This window comes from Salvelinus alpinus, chromosome 29 (genome assembly GCF_045679555.1).
Source record: "Salvelinus alpinus chromosome 29, SLU_Salpinus.1, whole genome shotgun sequence".
Classification (NCBI taxonomy): domain Eukaryota; kingdom Metazoa; phylum Chordata; class Actinopteri; order Salmoniformes; family Salmonidae; genus Salvelinus; species Salvelinus alpinus.
The window spans coordinates 20,511,236-20,528,868 of NC_092114.1; the positions used below are offsets into that span (position 1 = coordinate 20,511,236).

General features: G+C 44.9%; 1 protein-coding gene across 2 annotated transcripts; it reads right to left on the reverse strand.

The window, feature by feature from the left end:
- Positions 1–2,505: 2,505 nt before the first annotated feature.
- On the reverse strand, positions 2,506–16,513 carry LOC139559265 (RNA-binding protein 24-like). Of its 2 annotated transcripts, XM_071375098.1 has the most exons (5): positions 16,342–16,513; positions 16,048–16,215; positions 12,902–13,025; positions 11,272–11,326; positions 2,506–5,467 (listed from the first exon to the last, which is right to left on the reverse strand). In XM_071375098.1, exons 2-5 carry the CDS (start codon positions 16,213–16,215, stop codon positions 5,140–5,142), a joined length of 675 nt encoding a protein of 224 aa, XP_071231199.1. In that variant the 5' UTR covers positions 16,342–16,513; the 3' UTR covers positions 2,506–5,139. The 2 variants fall into 2 exon arrangements, with proteins under 2 accessions (XP_071231199.1, XP_071231198.1); XM_071375097.1 differs by having other exon boundaries at positions 16,048–16,513.
- Positions 16,514–17,633: the final 1,120 nt, after the last annotated feature.

Consider the following 17,633-nt stretch of genomic DNA (forward strand, 5'->3'; position numbering starts at 1 on the left):
ACCGTCTCTGCTGCCAGACGTGTTTGTTTGAGTGTGAGGTGAATGCTTGTCCCATGTCATTGAATGTTCGGCTAAAATGGTGGAGGGGCCTTGGGTGACAGTGTTACAAAATGAAGAGCAGGAGCATGGTCACCAGCATACAGCCAGCAGACATTTTGTATGTAATCCCATAAGGCTTCTGGCTGCTCTGTGGTAATTTACACGCAAGCACGTGTAAAGCACATCACGCTGTTTGCTTAACTTGTACCACTTCCTCCCGATTCAGCCCATAGCTTACGCGAACTCGGGACCTCTGTCTTGCTAGTACACGTGAACGCCCTCCTGAAGTGTCTTACCAGTCGGCGCCATGAAAAAAACGAGCTATTTGCTGGTTCAAGTGGGGACAGTTGAGGCTGAGGAGTCTCACACATCCCCATGTGCTACATGTGCTACATACACCCCTCAAACTTCCCCAACAGCAACCCAAGTTTTGAGCTGAGTGCAACAGTAGATCCGGATCACGGCAACACTGTGAAGGACGTCACGCTGCTCGAGTACCACTTCCTCCCGATTCGGCCCATACCTAGCGCAAACTCAGGACCTCTGCCTTGTCAGGAAGACAAAGGAGCTGATCGTGGACGACAGGAAACGGAGGGTCGAGAACGCCCCCATTCACATTGACGGGGCTGTAGTGGAGCGGGTTAAGAGCTTCATGATCCTCGGTGTCCACATCACTAAGGATCTACCATGGTCCTTAACACACCAACACAGTCATGAAGAGGGCACGACAACGCCTCTTCCTCTCAGAAGGCTGAAAAGATTTGGCATGGGCCCTCAGATCCTCAAAACGTTCTACAGCTGCACCATCGCGAGCATCTTGACTGGCTGCAACACAGCTTGGAATGGCAACTGCTTGGCATCCGACCGCAAGGCGCTACAGAGGGTAGTGTGTACTGCCCAGTACATCACTGGGGCCGAGCTCCCTGCCCCCAAAAATTGTCAAAGACTCCATCCACCCAAGCCACAGACTGTTCTCTCTGCTACCGCATGGCAAGTGGTACCAATGCACCAAGTCTGGAACCAACAGGACCCTGAACAGCTTCTACCCCCAAGCCATAAGACTCCTAAACAAGACAGCTACATAGCTCATCAAATAGCTACCTGGACTACCTGCATTGACCCTTTTTATAATATGCACACACATGGATACTGACGCCACACACACATTCACCACATACTCTGCTGCTAATCACTTTACCCCTACCTGTATGTACAGTACATAGCTACCTTAATTACCTCGTAGCCCTGCGCATCGACTTGGTACTGGTACTCCCTGTATATAGCCATGTTATTTTCTACTCCCTATACAATTAGTTTACAAAGCATTAGGAATACCTTCCTAATATTGAGTTGCACCCCCCAATCCCCCTTTTTGCCCTCAGAATAGCCTCAATTCATTGGGCATGGACACTACAAGGCGTTGAAAGCATTCCACAGGGATGCTGGCCCATGTTGACTCCAATTCTTCCTTAAAAATAAAGGAGAGCCGCACACTCTAGGAGCTCAGATGCAAAAATATTTAATATACCAACGTTTCGACAGGCAAGCTGTCTTCATCAGGGTACAATCACAGACACTGCGGGATGACTCGTTTATATATAGTGTCAAGACACACAGGTGTCTGTAATCATGGCCAAGAGTGGCCTAATATCATTGGTTAATTTCTCAAATATTAAAATGGCATAGAAAGAGCAGCATACAATAAATACAAATGGATAGCATACGATCATAGACTCACTTAAGACCACACAAGCCTACAAACAAACACAATGGCAACAATCACAAGAATGGCTTCAGATCAAAGTCCACATTAAGACCGAAGGGAGCAAGGGTCTTTAAGTTAAAGATCCAAGCAGCCTCTCGTTTTAACAATAAATTATCAAGGTCACTCCAATTCTTCCCACAGTTGTGTCAAGTTGGTGGATGTCCTTTGGGTGGTGGACCATTCTTGATAAACACGGGAAACTGTTTAGCATGCAGTTCTTGATACACTGAAATCGGTACGCCTGGCACCTACGACCATACGCCGTTCAAAGGCACTTAAATCTTTTGTCTTGCCCATTCACCCTCTGAATGGCACACATAAAAATCCTTCTTTAACCTGTCTCCTCCCCTTCATCTAAATGGATTGAAATGGATTTAACAAGTGACATCAATAAGGGTTCATAGCTTTCACCTGATCAGTCTTTCATGGAAAGACCAGTGTACTGTATATAGTCATGTTATTTTCACGGTTTATTTCATCTTTAACTCTTTATTGTTGGAAAAGGACCCGTAAGCAAGCGTTTCACTGTTAGTCTACGAAGCACACACACACACACACACACACTGGAAAGTAATCAGCTACTTAACCCAACTAAACTAAGAACATTGTTTTTAAACACCAGTCTCCCAAAAGGTTTTACAACCATATTTTGGTGATGAGAGGCTTGGGAATTGAGGATGTATGCACAAATAGACAGTGAGTCTGTTTATAGGTGTTTAATACACTTAGATGGAACAGTCCTTACATAATACAACACAAGACCTGTGAGTTCTGGAGCTAGAAATAAGCAGTTGCATCCCAAATGGCACTCACCCTATAGTGCACTACTTTTGACCAGGGGTCCTGGTCAAAAGTAGTGCACTATAAAGAGAATAGGGTGCCATTTGAGATGCAGATCCATGTGTGTTTGAGAGAGAAGCTTTTGCCTAGTGAAGAGGTGACTCAGCCATTCTCGTGTTGTAGGGTACAAATCTGGGGCATGTGTATCCATAGAACCTGCTGAACATCAACTTTAACACCTTCACCTTTCATACATCATTTGCTCTGGAGACTTAATGGTCTCAGGCCTCCACAACAAGCCCCACAAAAAGTTACCCAACCTGAAAACAACACAATTGATCAACTCAACATCGTATATCCATCTTAAATAAATTTAAAAAACATTGTTTAAATATAGAACCTTTTATTTCAATTTAGAGTAAATAGTGTTGAAATTCTGAAATAAGGTTTTAACACTGTACATGCCTTAATCCAGTGACAATGAAAAGCTTCCTTAAAAAGTATTTTTTTTGTCATTTATTTTTCATATTTTCCCTTGTAAGAAATAGTTCAAGTATAAAAATTCCCAAGTGTAAAATAGCCCATCTGATGTATATTAAAAGCAATAGAAGCACAGCTATCCAAACCATGACAATGACTATACATTCTAATGTATAATGCTAATTTTGTCAGGATTTTTTTGTCTTTTCCAACAGTTCTAAACACAGAGGCAGAATAACAGTCCGCACGCAAGTATGCCTGCATTTAAATAAAGTTTCATACAAAAGGCATTAATCTAGCCAATATTTAATGTCATGTTCTAAGATTTCAAAAAGGCAAAAAGTATAATTGTACAGTGCACATACAGAATTGTATCTTAAATAAATCAACATTTTTGGTAGAGTATGTTAATAATAATACAACTAAACCTACTCAATAACTTATATGCCTTGAGATGAATACATAACAATAGTAATTCAGTACCGCCACTAAGTCTTTGTCCGTAGAGCGTATAGAACATAGTCAACTCTGATAATAAATATCTTAAATAGATCTCTTTTCTTACTCTTAAATAGCAACACAAATGTGAGGCACACAAAGAACCCCCAGATTCATGTCAAGCGCCTGCAGCCCCGTCACCCCCTTTCTACATTCCCCACTGCCACCACTTTCCAGACCCACAGAAAGGAGCTCCGGAGTTGGGGTGTGTAGTCTGGATAGAGGAGGAGTTGGTGAGGCTTAGAGGAATGGGTACAGGGCAAGGGCAAGGGGGTTGGTGAGGCTGTGAGGAGTGGGTACAGGACAAGGCCTAGGGGGGGTTGGTTAGGGTTAGGATAGAAGGGCAGTGTATGTACCTGACACCAGCCCAGCCGGCCAGCTCTAGGACAGAGGACAGAGGTGGAAATGCTGACAGGGCCAGGCAGACAGACCAGAGGGGCCAGTTCCCAAATGGGCCCAGGGATTAAAATGTGACAGCTCAACAAATAAGCACAAGTGATGCGTTCTTTCCAGAGTGATCCATTTGTGTGGCGCTGGGCTAACTGTCCCACCCCCCTCCCCACCCGCAGCTGCTCCCTCCCTCTCTTTCACTCTGACTAGATCCCATTGCACAGAGCCAGAGGGGAACACGACTGAGCCCTTTGTCCTTTACCACTATGTACACAACTGTGTGTGTGTGCGTAATGTATGTGTTTGAGAGTAACTGATTTGGTGCTTCTCATTGTCTGAAAACCTTTCTTTCGGAGTTTCCTTCATATTGTTTGTGATGCCCTTTGAAGAGTTGATGAGTAGATGGCATTTTTGGTTATTCCTGCAGATTTTTTGTCTCCTGGTGAACTGTTTGCTTTGCATAGGTCAAGAGATCAAGATACAGAGTCAAAAAAGGGACAATCAGCATCAGGAAGATATGTTCTTAACACGAGACAAGACTTTCACCTTTTCTCCACAGTTATTTCAGCTACTCCCTGACACGCAGAGGTTGTCTTTACTCACACACTGGAAACTGGTCCATTTCCCTGATTATCACAACATTTACTTCAATGCACTTGAAAAGACAGAATGACAAGAGTCCTCGAAATGTGATAATAAATATATGTTATAAGGGCTTCAGAACACAAAACACTTTGGGACACGTCTAAGTGTCCCGTAAAGAGAACGCTCTCTCTCTTCTATGTTAATGACAGCAATGGAACATAAGGTAATATTTTACACCAAGCTTAGTTGTTGCATTTCTCTTCTATAAATAAATACTCTACTACAATTATAATAATAGTAATAATTATATTAATAACAACAATAATAATCATAAGGATATATCCACCTTACTTTGTTCTGTGAATTGGTAACGTTTACTCATTTTTTTGTGGGGGGGGGGGGGTTTAAGCACAGCAAGTTGGAAAGCTACTGTATGGAGCTCCCACCTCACCACCACCATCTTAACGACTCCGTCACTTAACATGGCCCCTCTCTCTTCCTCCTCCTCCTCCTTTCCTCTGCACAGCCAATCAGCAGTGGGCCTCCCATCCCCTCGTGTCCAATGGCTGCAGTGGCTGCTATTGCATGCGGTCAGCTTGCAGTTACTGAGGCTGGTACTGACCGAAAGCTGCGGCTGCAGCGACGGCTGATCCCGGTGCGCCCGTAGGCAGGGGCTGCTGAACGTAGCCGTAACCGGCCGCAGTTATGTACCCGGCCGCTACAGGGGAGGCAGCGTAGGGATACTGCTCGTAGGCTGCAGCAGCGCTAGCCGCCATGGCGGCGGAATACTGTGCGTAGGCGGCTCCAGTGTAGTCGATGTATGGTGAGGAACCGGTGGAGGCAGAGGCTGCACTGGGCTGCATGGCATGGGGAATGACCATGGTGCTTGGCTGCATGAAGGCCTGAGGGTACACATAGTGAGCAGGGATCCTGCAGGACAGAAACAGACATGGAGTTAGAGGTAGAGATCACAGACCTGGCCTTACACAGCCACTGACAGACAGCAGCAAACCCCAAGTTTGACAGCAGAACCAAACGCAACCAACCCAACCACACTGCGGCCAAGGGCCCCCCAACACATCAATACACCAGTCAATAACACCACGGAGATGCCTGCAAGTAGCTATTAGAGATATAGGGTTGCCAAAATAGAGATCTCTCTGTGGGATAAAAAAAATGGGTTGGTGGAGAGGTGTTCAAAGCTCAGAGGGGTTTTGTCCTCTGATAAGGGATAGGAAGACATTTTGGGTTTTCAGTGACCGATTGATGCCGTCATGGAGAGACAATCCAGAGATGGCGAGAAGAGAGAACTTGGTTTGTGTGTGCTTGGTCACATGTGGATTTGGCTCTGGTGCCAGTCCTAGTTGGGAGGGGATGGGGAACAGAGGGGAGGGAGGCTCACAGGCAGCGCTGGGAGGAAGAGAGGGGGAGAGGACATGAGATGAGGGGGGCATTGTGAAAATGTCACTGCCACTTTGACAGCTGGACAGTTTTCAAAAAGGACACTGCTGGCTGTTTCCCCCTCTGTGCTTAGACAAAGAGCCCCGGGCCGGGCGCTAGGCTAGCTGCACTCAGAGGGACCTTTTCATTAAATAAGCAATCAGGAACAATGAGCATATTCAGCCCTTCATGACAAATCCCGGCCATGAGGCTCGGCTCGCTAGGCTCTCTAGCGCTATCTGCTAGCATGATGATGGTCATTTGGGAAAGTTACACTATTGTTTTGGTGGAGGAAACCCAAGTCGTTGACCTTGATGGGGAAATCACAAATGACATTCCTCAAAAAAACTAAACTGGTGTTAATTGGAGTCAAGTTTATGATTCAGTAAGAGAAGACTGAGTAACCTAATCAGTGTTATGACAATGATTGACAATCACTTTTATATTGACTTACCACCATTTGTCAGTGTTGGGTTTCAATGAGTTGTGGTCTGGTGTGGATTTGTAATGGTCTGGAATGATGGTGTGCATGGTGTGATGATGTTGTCAACAGGTCATTCAAATCTCTTGAGAAACAACCTAACAATTGATCGGACCAAATAAATACTGACATCAATCAAGCCAATAAGAAACAAGATGGAGAGAGGAATCTTTTGTACAGTCAAACAGTTTGGAATCTGGATTGGAGAAACCAAAGACAAGATCTATCGTGGCAACCCTATTGTCAGCACTCCACTATCCAACCAATCACATCTCAAAACACTGGCCCCAACGAGGAAACAGGAAAAAACAACAGCAATTCTACAAGAAACAGACGTCAAAGACAAAAAATTCAAAACAGTCCACATGGATAACCAACACAGCACAAACACTCACTGAAAGAAACAAAAAGGAAAGAATAAATACATTAAAAGGAAGAAAAATAAAAGCTCAAGTACAGCTCTATCACTCAGGGGTCAGGGGCGCTCCTATGACAACACTTTCTTGGCAGATGCCTCGGCCTGGCCTGCTGGCACGCTGCTGTCTCAGCACAGTGTTACAGTCACAATACAAGGTGGAGACACACACACAGGCTGGACAATGCACAACAAAACAAAACGCAACACACACACACGTGTACACACACACACGGGCCACTACAAAGAAAAACTCTCAAACACACACACACACACACACACACACACAAAGGATGGTTTCACAACGAAACAACAAAATGCAGTGTCCACCGAAAAACACATGTCAAAGCTGACCATTGTTGTGCCTCCCCATTACTAGCTATATTAAGATATGGGATGCATCCCCACAGGGTCAAAAGCAGTGCACTATACAGGTAATAAGGTACCATTCAGGATGGAAGGATGGTGTCAAAAGTTGGATCAAACAGGTATTTTGAAATGCTGTTTTCATCTCTTTTCGGAAAAACGATTATTTCTTACAGTATGGGGAAAACCGGCACAAAAAGAAGCTCTTTCACACCACATAAAATATGTTATGCAGTGTTACAACACACAACAAAGGTGCTTTTTAATAGCACTATATTTGCAATTGTAGAGAATGAAATGACAGCATTGAACTTGTATGTTTAAATGGTGAATTTTATTTTACTAAGCAAGTCAGTTAAGAACAAATTCTTATTTACAATGACGGCCTATCCCGGCCAAACCCTAACCCGGATGACGCTGGGCCAATTGTGCGTCACCTGTGGGACTCCCAATTATGGCTGGTTGTGATAGAGCCTGGAATCAAACCAGGGTCTTTAGTGACGCCTCTAGCACTGAGATGCAGTGCCTTAGACCGGTGCACCAGTCAGGAGCCCAAGAAACATGCTGTTGTTGGAAATAAAGGTTGCATCCTAAATGGCACGTTATTCCCTTTCCACCGGCCCATAGGGATCTGGTCAACAGTAGTGCACTATACAGGGGGATTGGGTATCATTTGGGATGCATCCAAAGTATGAAGAAGACAGACGTTAAAATGGCCCATGATTGTTGTCCTGCATTAGACTGTTTGAAGACTGCCCAAGAGTTTCATTCCAATGTTATTTTTCCATAAATATATAGCAAAGTGCCAATAAGTCCTACACAAGTACGGTTTCCATAAGTAGTCATGACGACATTCCTGTAATGTGGATCTGGTCTCAGACATGCTCTTTGTTGCCTGGCCTCATGTATGATTGACAGGAGAGGCTGAAGGCTGGGCCCCAGCTATTTTCTGCTTGCCTGTCATCCTACATATGACTTACTAGTACCTAGTGGTATGTTCCCACCCCTAGAACTCATCTGGGCTCATATCCCACCATACCTTTATTCACTTCCTCTATCTTGTCCTTCTCCCTCTCCCCTTCATAATCTCATTCAACATTATACTACTACAACCTGTTTCTCCATCTCCAACAGCATAAACCTCTTATGTTGGTAAATGCTGTGTCACCTAACAAACAAAACACACACATCTGCCTGGATTCACTTCCGTAACGGTGTTGCTCATGGGAAGCACTGGCTACCCTCTGACTCCCATCTAAGTGCCCTCGTTTCCCTAGAGATACAAGCAAGGTTAAAAATACTAGGGTTACTGTGTGTCTCAATGCTCTGTGTAAATATATTATCTTTCTGTCTGGAACATTGCGGTCGGTAAAGTTCAAGGCTAAATAAAGGTCTGTGTCAATCACATGTCAGATGGGTGACATCTTCGACCAGAGAGGGGGAAGAGTGGATGGGTGGTAGGGAGTTTAGGAGTACACACCTGTTGCTCTCCGACACATTAGAACCATTGGGATTCTGTTGCATTAGGAGCTGAGGAACAGCCAGTCATGCTACAGATAAATGTGAGAAGCGTAGAGGGGCGACATGGTGCTATAATAATAACAATGGATCTGGTTGCTACAGGCTCAAACAGTAGCCTGATCCCAGACCTGTACGTACTGCCATTTACCTAGTACCCATCAAAAGAGGCTGGTGGGAGAAGCTATAGGAGGATGGGCTCATTGTAATGGCTGGAATGGAATCAATGGAACAGAGTCAAACTAGATCTCCATATGTTTGATGTGTTTGATACCGTTCCATTCATACTATCCCAGCCATTACAATGAGCCCGTCCTCCTATAGCTCCTCCCACCAGCCTCCTCTGCTTTATACCTATCTATCAAGCCTCCTACATGTGTTGGGATCATATCATTGGTGAGACTCATACCTAGTGGTGTGATAGCCATGGAGCTGGTTGCTACCCTCCCACAGCTGTGCCCATCTATGTCTGCGTCCCAATGGCACCCTTTTCCCTATATAGATTGCACTTTTTTCATCAGGGCCCTAGTAGTGATCTATACAGGGAATAGGGTGCCATTTGGTACAAATCCTTTTTTCTGCAGCCTTGGGCCTTCTACGTGTGTTGGAAAGCACAGGTGGCACTGTCTGGATGTGTCTGTGGCCCTTTAAACCTCCCTGGGACCTCCAGCCTCCATGCGTTCGGGACTGCTGTTTTTAAAGAGTGTCCCATCCCATCAGGACGGAGTGAGCCCCAGAACCCCTGCCCAGCCCCCCACCCCGCTACCAGTGCAGGCTTCATGCGACTGCAGCGTCAGCACTCCAGCCTTTGTGAGGCACAATGGAGAAGCTTGTTTTCCTTAACGCCGCAGACCCATGTGATGAAAGCTTGTTCAGAGGCTGTGGCATCCAGACATTTGTTTGTGTCACAGTAGAGACTCTGGTGCACTGCTCTACCACTGGACTCGACTACACACGAAAGGACACACACACAAGCGAACATGTGTGCGCACACATACAATAGTATGGTCAGACAAATACAAACAAACACACACTAACAGAAACACACATTAGTAGGTGTTCTGCTTCAACTAAACTACTAGCCTTGGATGACTTTTCCTCATCTGTCACCCGTGTCCTGTAAGGGATAAGGTTAGTGACTACTGTCAATTTACAGTCTAGTCATGGACCTCTCACTGTTCTCTTCTTTATCATCTCTGAATGAGAAACAGCAGCTCTCCTGAGAGTCGGCCCTGAAGTATACCATATACGGATAGATAGATGAGAGAGGGAGAGAAAATAAGAGAGAATGAGAGTTAGAAGAGACAAAGACCATGCGGCACATGCCCTTGGTGGCTTGAGAAAGAGAGAGAGAAAGAGAGAATATGCAATTCCTGGGAAATACTCAATTGTGGGTGAGTTTGAGAGGTTAGGTGTTAATGCAAGATAATTAATAACACCAAGAAGGTCCTAGAAATGTCTTGCAATGAGCTGTGAGCTGTTGATGGTTTTGGTGGGTTTGGTTTGGAGTAGGGGTGACAGGGGAATAATAAAAAAGCACACAGAAAACCGTCCCTCACTCCAACAACACATCCAACAACATATAGAACATAATGTTACCAAAGAAAAAGTAAACCACAAGCTACAACACAAAAGCATCAAATATTTTTTTTTTTAAAGACTTTGCTCCCCCTGGCAAAGTCAACACTCTTCCACAAAATCGTAAAAGAACATCCCAAATATCATCAAACCAACTTTTTTTGGTCATTAAATAGACAGCACACGGTTTAGCTATGAACACCACTTCATAACAGTAACAAAAAAATAAAGCACACAAAGCTCTAATTGCTATTCAAAATGAATTAAAACTCAAAACCAAAATTAAAAACCAACATACATGCATCTATAATCACCATTTGAGCTTGTTTGTGTGCGTTTGAAATTACAGGTAATTCCCTGGTCTGATCTGTGACATGCCCACAGAACTAATCCTGAAACCACCAGTTATGTTAACCTGTATCGAGCCTGTCGGACCAGAGAGAGATAGATAACATTGAGTCATTGAGGCTCTAACTTTCCATTAGTTGTACTCAACACAAAACACACACACATGCATACACACACAAGTGCACACACACACACACACACTTTCTCTTTCACTCACACAGACCTTACATTGGTGGTCAACTTTGTAGTCAGTGATAAAAAGAAAGAGGACTTGTGAAACTGTTTTTCTCCCTCAACATAATTATCATGGACTGTAATCATGTAAGTATGGAGAAAAATAGGACTAAGCACAAAACAATTACATAAACAGATTATATAAACATACATGTCATTGTATGAACATGTCTAACAATGCTAGACTTTCGCCAAATGAGGGACATCACTGCTAATATATTATAAATAACAGATTCAGTGAGGTAACTCTAGTGAGGTTTCATATAGGTTTTCACTGATGAGGTCATTTGTAAATGTATACTCATCAACACCCAACCATTCCCTCAACACACACAAAGAAGCATCAGTACTTACCCATAAGGCCTTTGGATAAAGGCAGGATGGATTTGTGGAACACCAAAAGTGAAACCTGGATGGAGATGAGGTATGGTCAAATTAATTAATGATCTTATTCATGTCATCTGTGAGTCCCAAATGGCACCCTATTGCCTTTTTAGTGCACTACTTTTGACCAGTACCCATAGTAGTGCACTATATAGGGAATAGGGTGCCATTTGGGATGCAGCAATTCAGTTCATTCTAGACACATCGGGACATCCTGAATCATGTATTGAACACATTCATTTTACATATTTATGTGACAGAATGATTAATAAGCCTTGGGATCATCATGAAAGTATTCTGCACCAGGCATGATTTGTGAGGAAAAATGTGGACAATATGGAAATAAAAATAAGATGAGACCTGGGGCATGTTCTATAGAACAAACAGCCTCAATGTTTTAAGAACATTACCATACAGAACAGGTACTGTTCTGTGTTCCTATTCTCGCTATACACCAAGTCACTTGGCTCTGTCATATCCTCACATGGTCTCTCCTATCATTGCTATGCAGACGACACACAATTAATCTTCTCCTTTCCCCCCTCTGATAACCAGGTGGTGAATCGCATCTCTGCATGTCTGGCAGACATATCAGTGTGGATGACGGATCACCACCTCAAGCTGAACCTCGGCAAGACGGAGCTGCTCTTCCTCCCGGGGAAGGACTGCCCGTTCCATGATCTCGCCATCACGGTTGACAACTCCATTGTGTCCTCCTCCCAGAGTGCTAAGAACCTTGGCGTGATCCTGGACAACACCCTGTCGTTCTCAACTAACATCAAGGCGGTGACCCGTTCCTGTAGGTTCATGCTCTACAACATCCGCAGAGTACGACCCTGCCTCACGCAGGAAGCGGCGCAGGTCCTAATCCAGGCACTTGTCATCTCCCGTCTGGATTACTGCAACTCGCTGTTGGCTGGGCTCCCTGCCTGTGCCATTAAACCCCTACAACTCATCCAGAACGCCGCAGCCCGTCTGGTGTTCAACTTTCCCAAGTTCTCTCACGTCACCCCGCTCCTCCGCTCTCTCCACTGGCTTCCAGTTGAAGCTCGCATCCGCTACAAGACCATGGTGCTTGCCTACAGAGCTGTGAGGGGAACGGCACCTCCGTACCTTCAGGCTCTGATCAGGCCCTACACCCAAACAAGGGCACTGCGTTCATCCACCTCTGGCCTGCTCGCCTCCCTACCTCTGAGGAAGTACAGTTCCCGCTCAGCCCAGTCAAAACTGTTCGCTGCTCTGGCACCCCAATGGTGGAACAAACTCCCTCACGACGCCAGGTCAGCGGAGTCAATCACCACCTTCCGGAGACACCTGAAACCCCACCTCTTTAAGGAATACCTAGGATAGGATAAAGTAATCCTTCTAACCCCCCCCCCCTTAAAAGAGTTAGATGCACTATTGTAAAGTGGTTGTTCCACTGGATATCATAAGGTGAATGCACCAATTTGTAAGTCGCTCTGGATAAGAGCGTCTGCTAAATGACTTAAATGTAAATGTAAATGTAAATGTACTGTTGCTTCCTACTGAGTTAAGTATACTTCACCTATAGGTATCTCTCTATGTGACTGTGTGACTGTGAGTGTGAGAGTGTGTTTACCTGGCTGCATCACCCGTGGCTTGGCCCCCAGGTACGCCAGGTTGACGTTGGCTTTCCTGCCGTCGATGATGGGGTTCGGATCTTTACAGGCCCTGTCTGCAGCCGAGCGGTCCGCCATCGTCACCTGCAGGGACACACAGAGAGGGGGAGAGAGCACAGGTAAGAAGTGGTGAAAAATAAAAGACTCGGCAATGTTCATATTCAATTAGCTAAAGGGAGGCAAATAGAGAAAATATGGATATCACACACAACCCGACTGTCAGTCAATATTTTGAAAATTAAGATAACCACCACTACTTATAGTAAGTTGAGATCTTTGGTCCTAGGTAGGCTCTAAGCTCCTGATGAGTTATTTCCTTGTTTTCCAGAGTAGAAGCTAGATATAACGCCATCTCTGGCCAAGTCCCAGTACAGAGACAAAATCGAGTCGCAATTCAACAGCTCAGACACAAGAGGTATGTGGCAGGGTCTACAGTCAATCACGGATTACAAAAAGAAAACCAGCCCCGTCGCGGACCAGGATGTCTTGCTCCCAGACAGGCTAAACAACTTTTTTGCCCGCTTTGAGGACAATACAGTGCCACTGACACGGCCCCCTACCAAAACCTGCGGGCTCTCCTTCACTGCAGCCGAGGTGAGTAAAACATTTAAACGTGTTAACCCTCGCAAGGCTGCAGGCCCAGACGGCATTCCCAGCCGCGTCCTCAGAGCATGCGCAGACTAGCTGGCTGGTGTGTTTACGGACATATTCAATCAATCCTTATCCCAGTCTGCTGTTCCCACATGCTTCAAGAGGGCCACCATTGTTCCTGTTCCCAAGAAAGCTAAGGTAACTGAGCTAAACGACTACCGCCCCGTAGCACTCACTTCCGTCATCATGAAGTGCTTTGAGAGACTAGTCAAGGACCATATCACCTCCACCCTACCGGACACCCTAGACCCACTCCAATTTGCTTACCGACCCAATAGGTCCACAGACGACGCAATCGCAACCACACTGCACACTGCCCTAACCCATCTGGACAAGAGGAATACCCATGTGAGAATGCTGTTCATCGATTACAGCTCAGCATTTAACACCATAGTACCCTCCAAACTCGTCATCAAGCTCGAGGCCCTGGGTCTCGACCCCGCCCTGTGCAACTGGGTCCTGGACTTCCTGACGGGCCGCCCCCAGGTGGTGAGGGTAGGTAACAACATCTCCACCCCGCTGATCCTCAACACTGGGGCCCCACAAGGGTGCGTTCTGAGCCCTCTCCTGTACTCCCTGTTCACCCACGACTGCGTGGCCATGCACGCCTCCAACTCAATCATCAAGTTTGCGGATGACACTACAGTGGTAGGCTTGATTACCAACAACGACGAGACGGCCTACAGGGAGGAGGTGAGGGCCCTCGGAGTGTGGTGTCAGGAAAATAACCTCACACTCAACGTCAACAAAACAAAGGAGATGATTGTGGACTTCAGGAAACAGCAGAGGGAGCACCCCCCTATCCACATCGACGGGTCAGTAGTGGAGAAGGTGGAAAGTTTTAAGTTCCTCGGTGTACACATCACGGACAAACTGAATTGGTCCACCCACACAGACAGCGTCGTGAAGAAGGCGCAGCAGCGCCTCTTCAACCTCAGGAGGCTGAAGAAATTTGGCTTGTCACCAAAAGCACTCACAAACTTCTACAGATGCACAATCGAGAGCATCCTGTCGGGCTGTATCACCGCCTGGTACGGCAACTGCTCCGCCCACAACCGTAAGGCTCTCCAGAGGGTAGTGAGGTCTGCAGAACGCATCACCGGGGGCAAACTACCTGCCCTCCAGGACACCTACACCACCCGATGTCACAGGAAGGCCATAAAGATCATCAAGGACAACAACCACCCAAGCCACTGCCTGTTCACCCCGCTATCATCCAGAAGGCGAGGTCAGTACAGGTGCATCAAAGCAGGGACCGAGAGACTGAAAAACAGCTTCTATCTCAAGGCCATCAGACTGTTAAACAGCCACCACTAACATTTAGCGGCCGCTGCCAACATACTGACTCAACTCCAGCCACTTTAAAAATGGGAATTGATGGAAATTATGTAAAAATGTACCACTAGCCACTTTAAACAATGCCACTTAGTATAATGTTTGCATACCCTACATTGCCCATCTCATATGTATATACTGTACTCTATATCATCTACTGCATCTTGCCATCTTTATGTAATACATGTACCACTGGCCACTTTAAACTATGCCACTTTATGTTTACATACCCTACAGTACTCGTCTCATATGTGTATACCGTACTCTATACCATCTGCTGCATCTTGCCTATGCCGTTCTGTACCACCACTCGTTCATGTATCCTTATGTACATGTTCTTTATCCCTTTACACTTGTGTGTGTATAAGGTAGTAGTTGTGGAATTGTTAGGTTAGATTACTTGTTGGTTATTACTGCATTGTCGGAACTAGAAGCACAAGCATTTCGCTACACTCGCATTAACATCTGCTAACCATGTGTATGTGACTAATAAAATTTGATTTGATTTGATTTGATTTAGATACTCATCCATTCAAAATAATTGTTGTCAGTACATTGTTTGTCTCTGAGGTCAAGTTTACTTATGACTATAAGTACGCTATTTGAGAGTAATGACTATGTAAGAGTTTTTGGTGCTGTAGTAGGGTATTTTTCAAATAACCCGAGGAAAACCTCTCAACTCATCAAATACTACAGGCTAATATTTCACATAAATGTGCTTAAAACTAAATGGCTGCAAGGAGGGAGGTACCATGACAGTAAACCAGTTTTATAGTAGCCCATCTGTCTCTTATTAATGCTCATAGACATTGACATGAGGTTCTGCTCATCATCTTCCCAAAACTCATCTTCTGAACATGTTAGCGCGGAACAGTGCGCGTGTGCGCCTATCGGGTGTTTTCAATGATAAAACGCTTCAAGCTGAAAACACAAGCCTACTTATGAAAAACTTCAAATATTATGAAATAGGCCTACAGTAGCCTAACCAACACCCACTTTAACGATGACATGTGATTTACTGCCATTTGAAATAATGCAGGCCTTAGACAGACACTTGCACTGTCTCACTTGCACTTTGTGTAAGAAAGTTATGAAGAATAAATACTATATTGATACTTACGAATCCATACCCCCTGGACTTGCCGGTCTGTCGGTCGGTAATCACGACTGCTTCTTCAATTTCTCCAAACACTTCAAAATATTTCCTGAGACTGGAATCCGTGGTGTGGTATGGAAGACCCCCGACAAAAACCTTCGTGTAGGTCGTGTCCTTCTGCGTGGTGTGCATCTTCACCAATATGTTAGTGCAAAATTGTATTAACAGAAACAATCAAAAATATAGTGCAATGTTTTCTTATCAGCTAGTTACGTTATTTATTAGTATTGCTATAAAAACGAACAATAAGACATTTACCACTGGAGAGGCTTCAGGGAAATAACAAAGTCGACAAAAATCAAGATTCGAGGTAGATTATGTTTCGACACTTAAAGGAGATATGGAGCGGATTGTCCAAGAGATCGTCAGGTGTTTGCAACTCTTCTTCGTAACTGTCGTGACTAACTAAATATGTTTGTGACCCATTCCTAAAAGTGCTTCCCATAACTCCACCCAGTTCCAAGACCGAGGGCGGTACTGTGCGTGCATTGCTGCCCGCCCACATGCTCCCCTACACGCTCCAGCAAACAGCTGGGAAGCGCGCACAATTAAAAATCCATGCCTGCTTAGTGGTGATGAAGAATGGACCATACTACCTACCACATGTTAAACCACCAGGAAAGTTATGGTCATTCGGTTTTTCATACCCCTAAAATGATCTGTTCTTACATCAATTGTATAGACTAGTGCTCACGGCAAGGTTTCGGCTACTTAATAACCCACAGTGTCACACACAAGACCCCATTATACTCCATGAAGATATAACTTGAAAAAGGAAGGTCTTGGTTCTCTTCCTGTCCCAAGGGATACCTGGCAGCAGGTGGTCGGGTCGGGAAGGCCCATTACGCACAGAGAGGAGACAGACAGTGGCCAGCCCAGGGACGCATGTGTTTTAGTGGCAGCAGCAGTTCAGCATGACCAATGCAGACAGGTGTAATCTCTGGGCCTCAAGTTTCATTGTAGAATAATGCAGTAGCGTGTTAGATTATATTTTGGACTATCAAACACGCGATGCTGCTAAGAGAATTATGCACAATGGGTAGGGACATAAATGTTTCGTTTTCTGGGCCCCTAATGTCTCATAGAAGGCCACTGATGACTGGACTGTTTTAAAACGCGTTCAGGATTGAGTTCAGCCGGGTAATGATGGAATTTATGATAACCTTTTTAGATGGACTTGAAGGGAAGAGCGGTACGTGCGTAAATACGCGGCCAGGACAATTGGGCACCCGCCCCGTGCAGGATCCGTCCATACAAAATCATATCTTCAGATAATTTTTCAAATAGGCTACTTATGCTTGTGATTATATACATCATACAAATAATAGGTTAAATTGTATATTTTAGTACAGCAGTGCCTTGAGGTCAGATGAATGTCAACTTGTGGGTCGTGTAGTGCCTGTGATAACTAAAATAGGCCTAATAACAACTATAAGACTTTGTAAACTTTGTAAAACTGTTGACTTTTGTCTTTCATGAATGAATGTGGAAAATTATGATTCTCCCTCCTGTTTTCCACAACTGGTCTGTAACTTTATACTGAGAAATCT

What these genes read in the sequence shown, in the direction of transcription:
- LOC139559265 (XM_071375098.1), bottom strand. Translation starts at nt 16,215, where the DNA reads ATGCACACCACGCAGAAGGACACGACCTACACGAAGGTTTTTGTCGGG. An exon ending in AGTCCAGGGGGTATGGATTC is followed by an intron (nt 13,026 to 16,047) that starts GTAAGTATCAAT and finishes GTGTCCCTGCAG; the next exon opens with GTGACGATGGCGGACCGCTC. An exon ending in TTTATCCAAAGGCCTTATGG is followed by an intron (nt 5,468 to 11,271) that starts GTAAGTACTGAT and finishes TCTGTCCTGCAG; the next exon opens with GATCCCTGCTCACTATGTGT.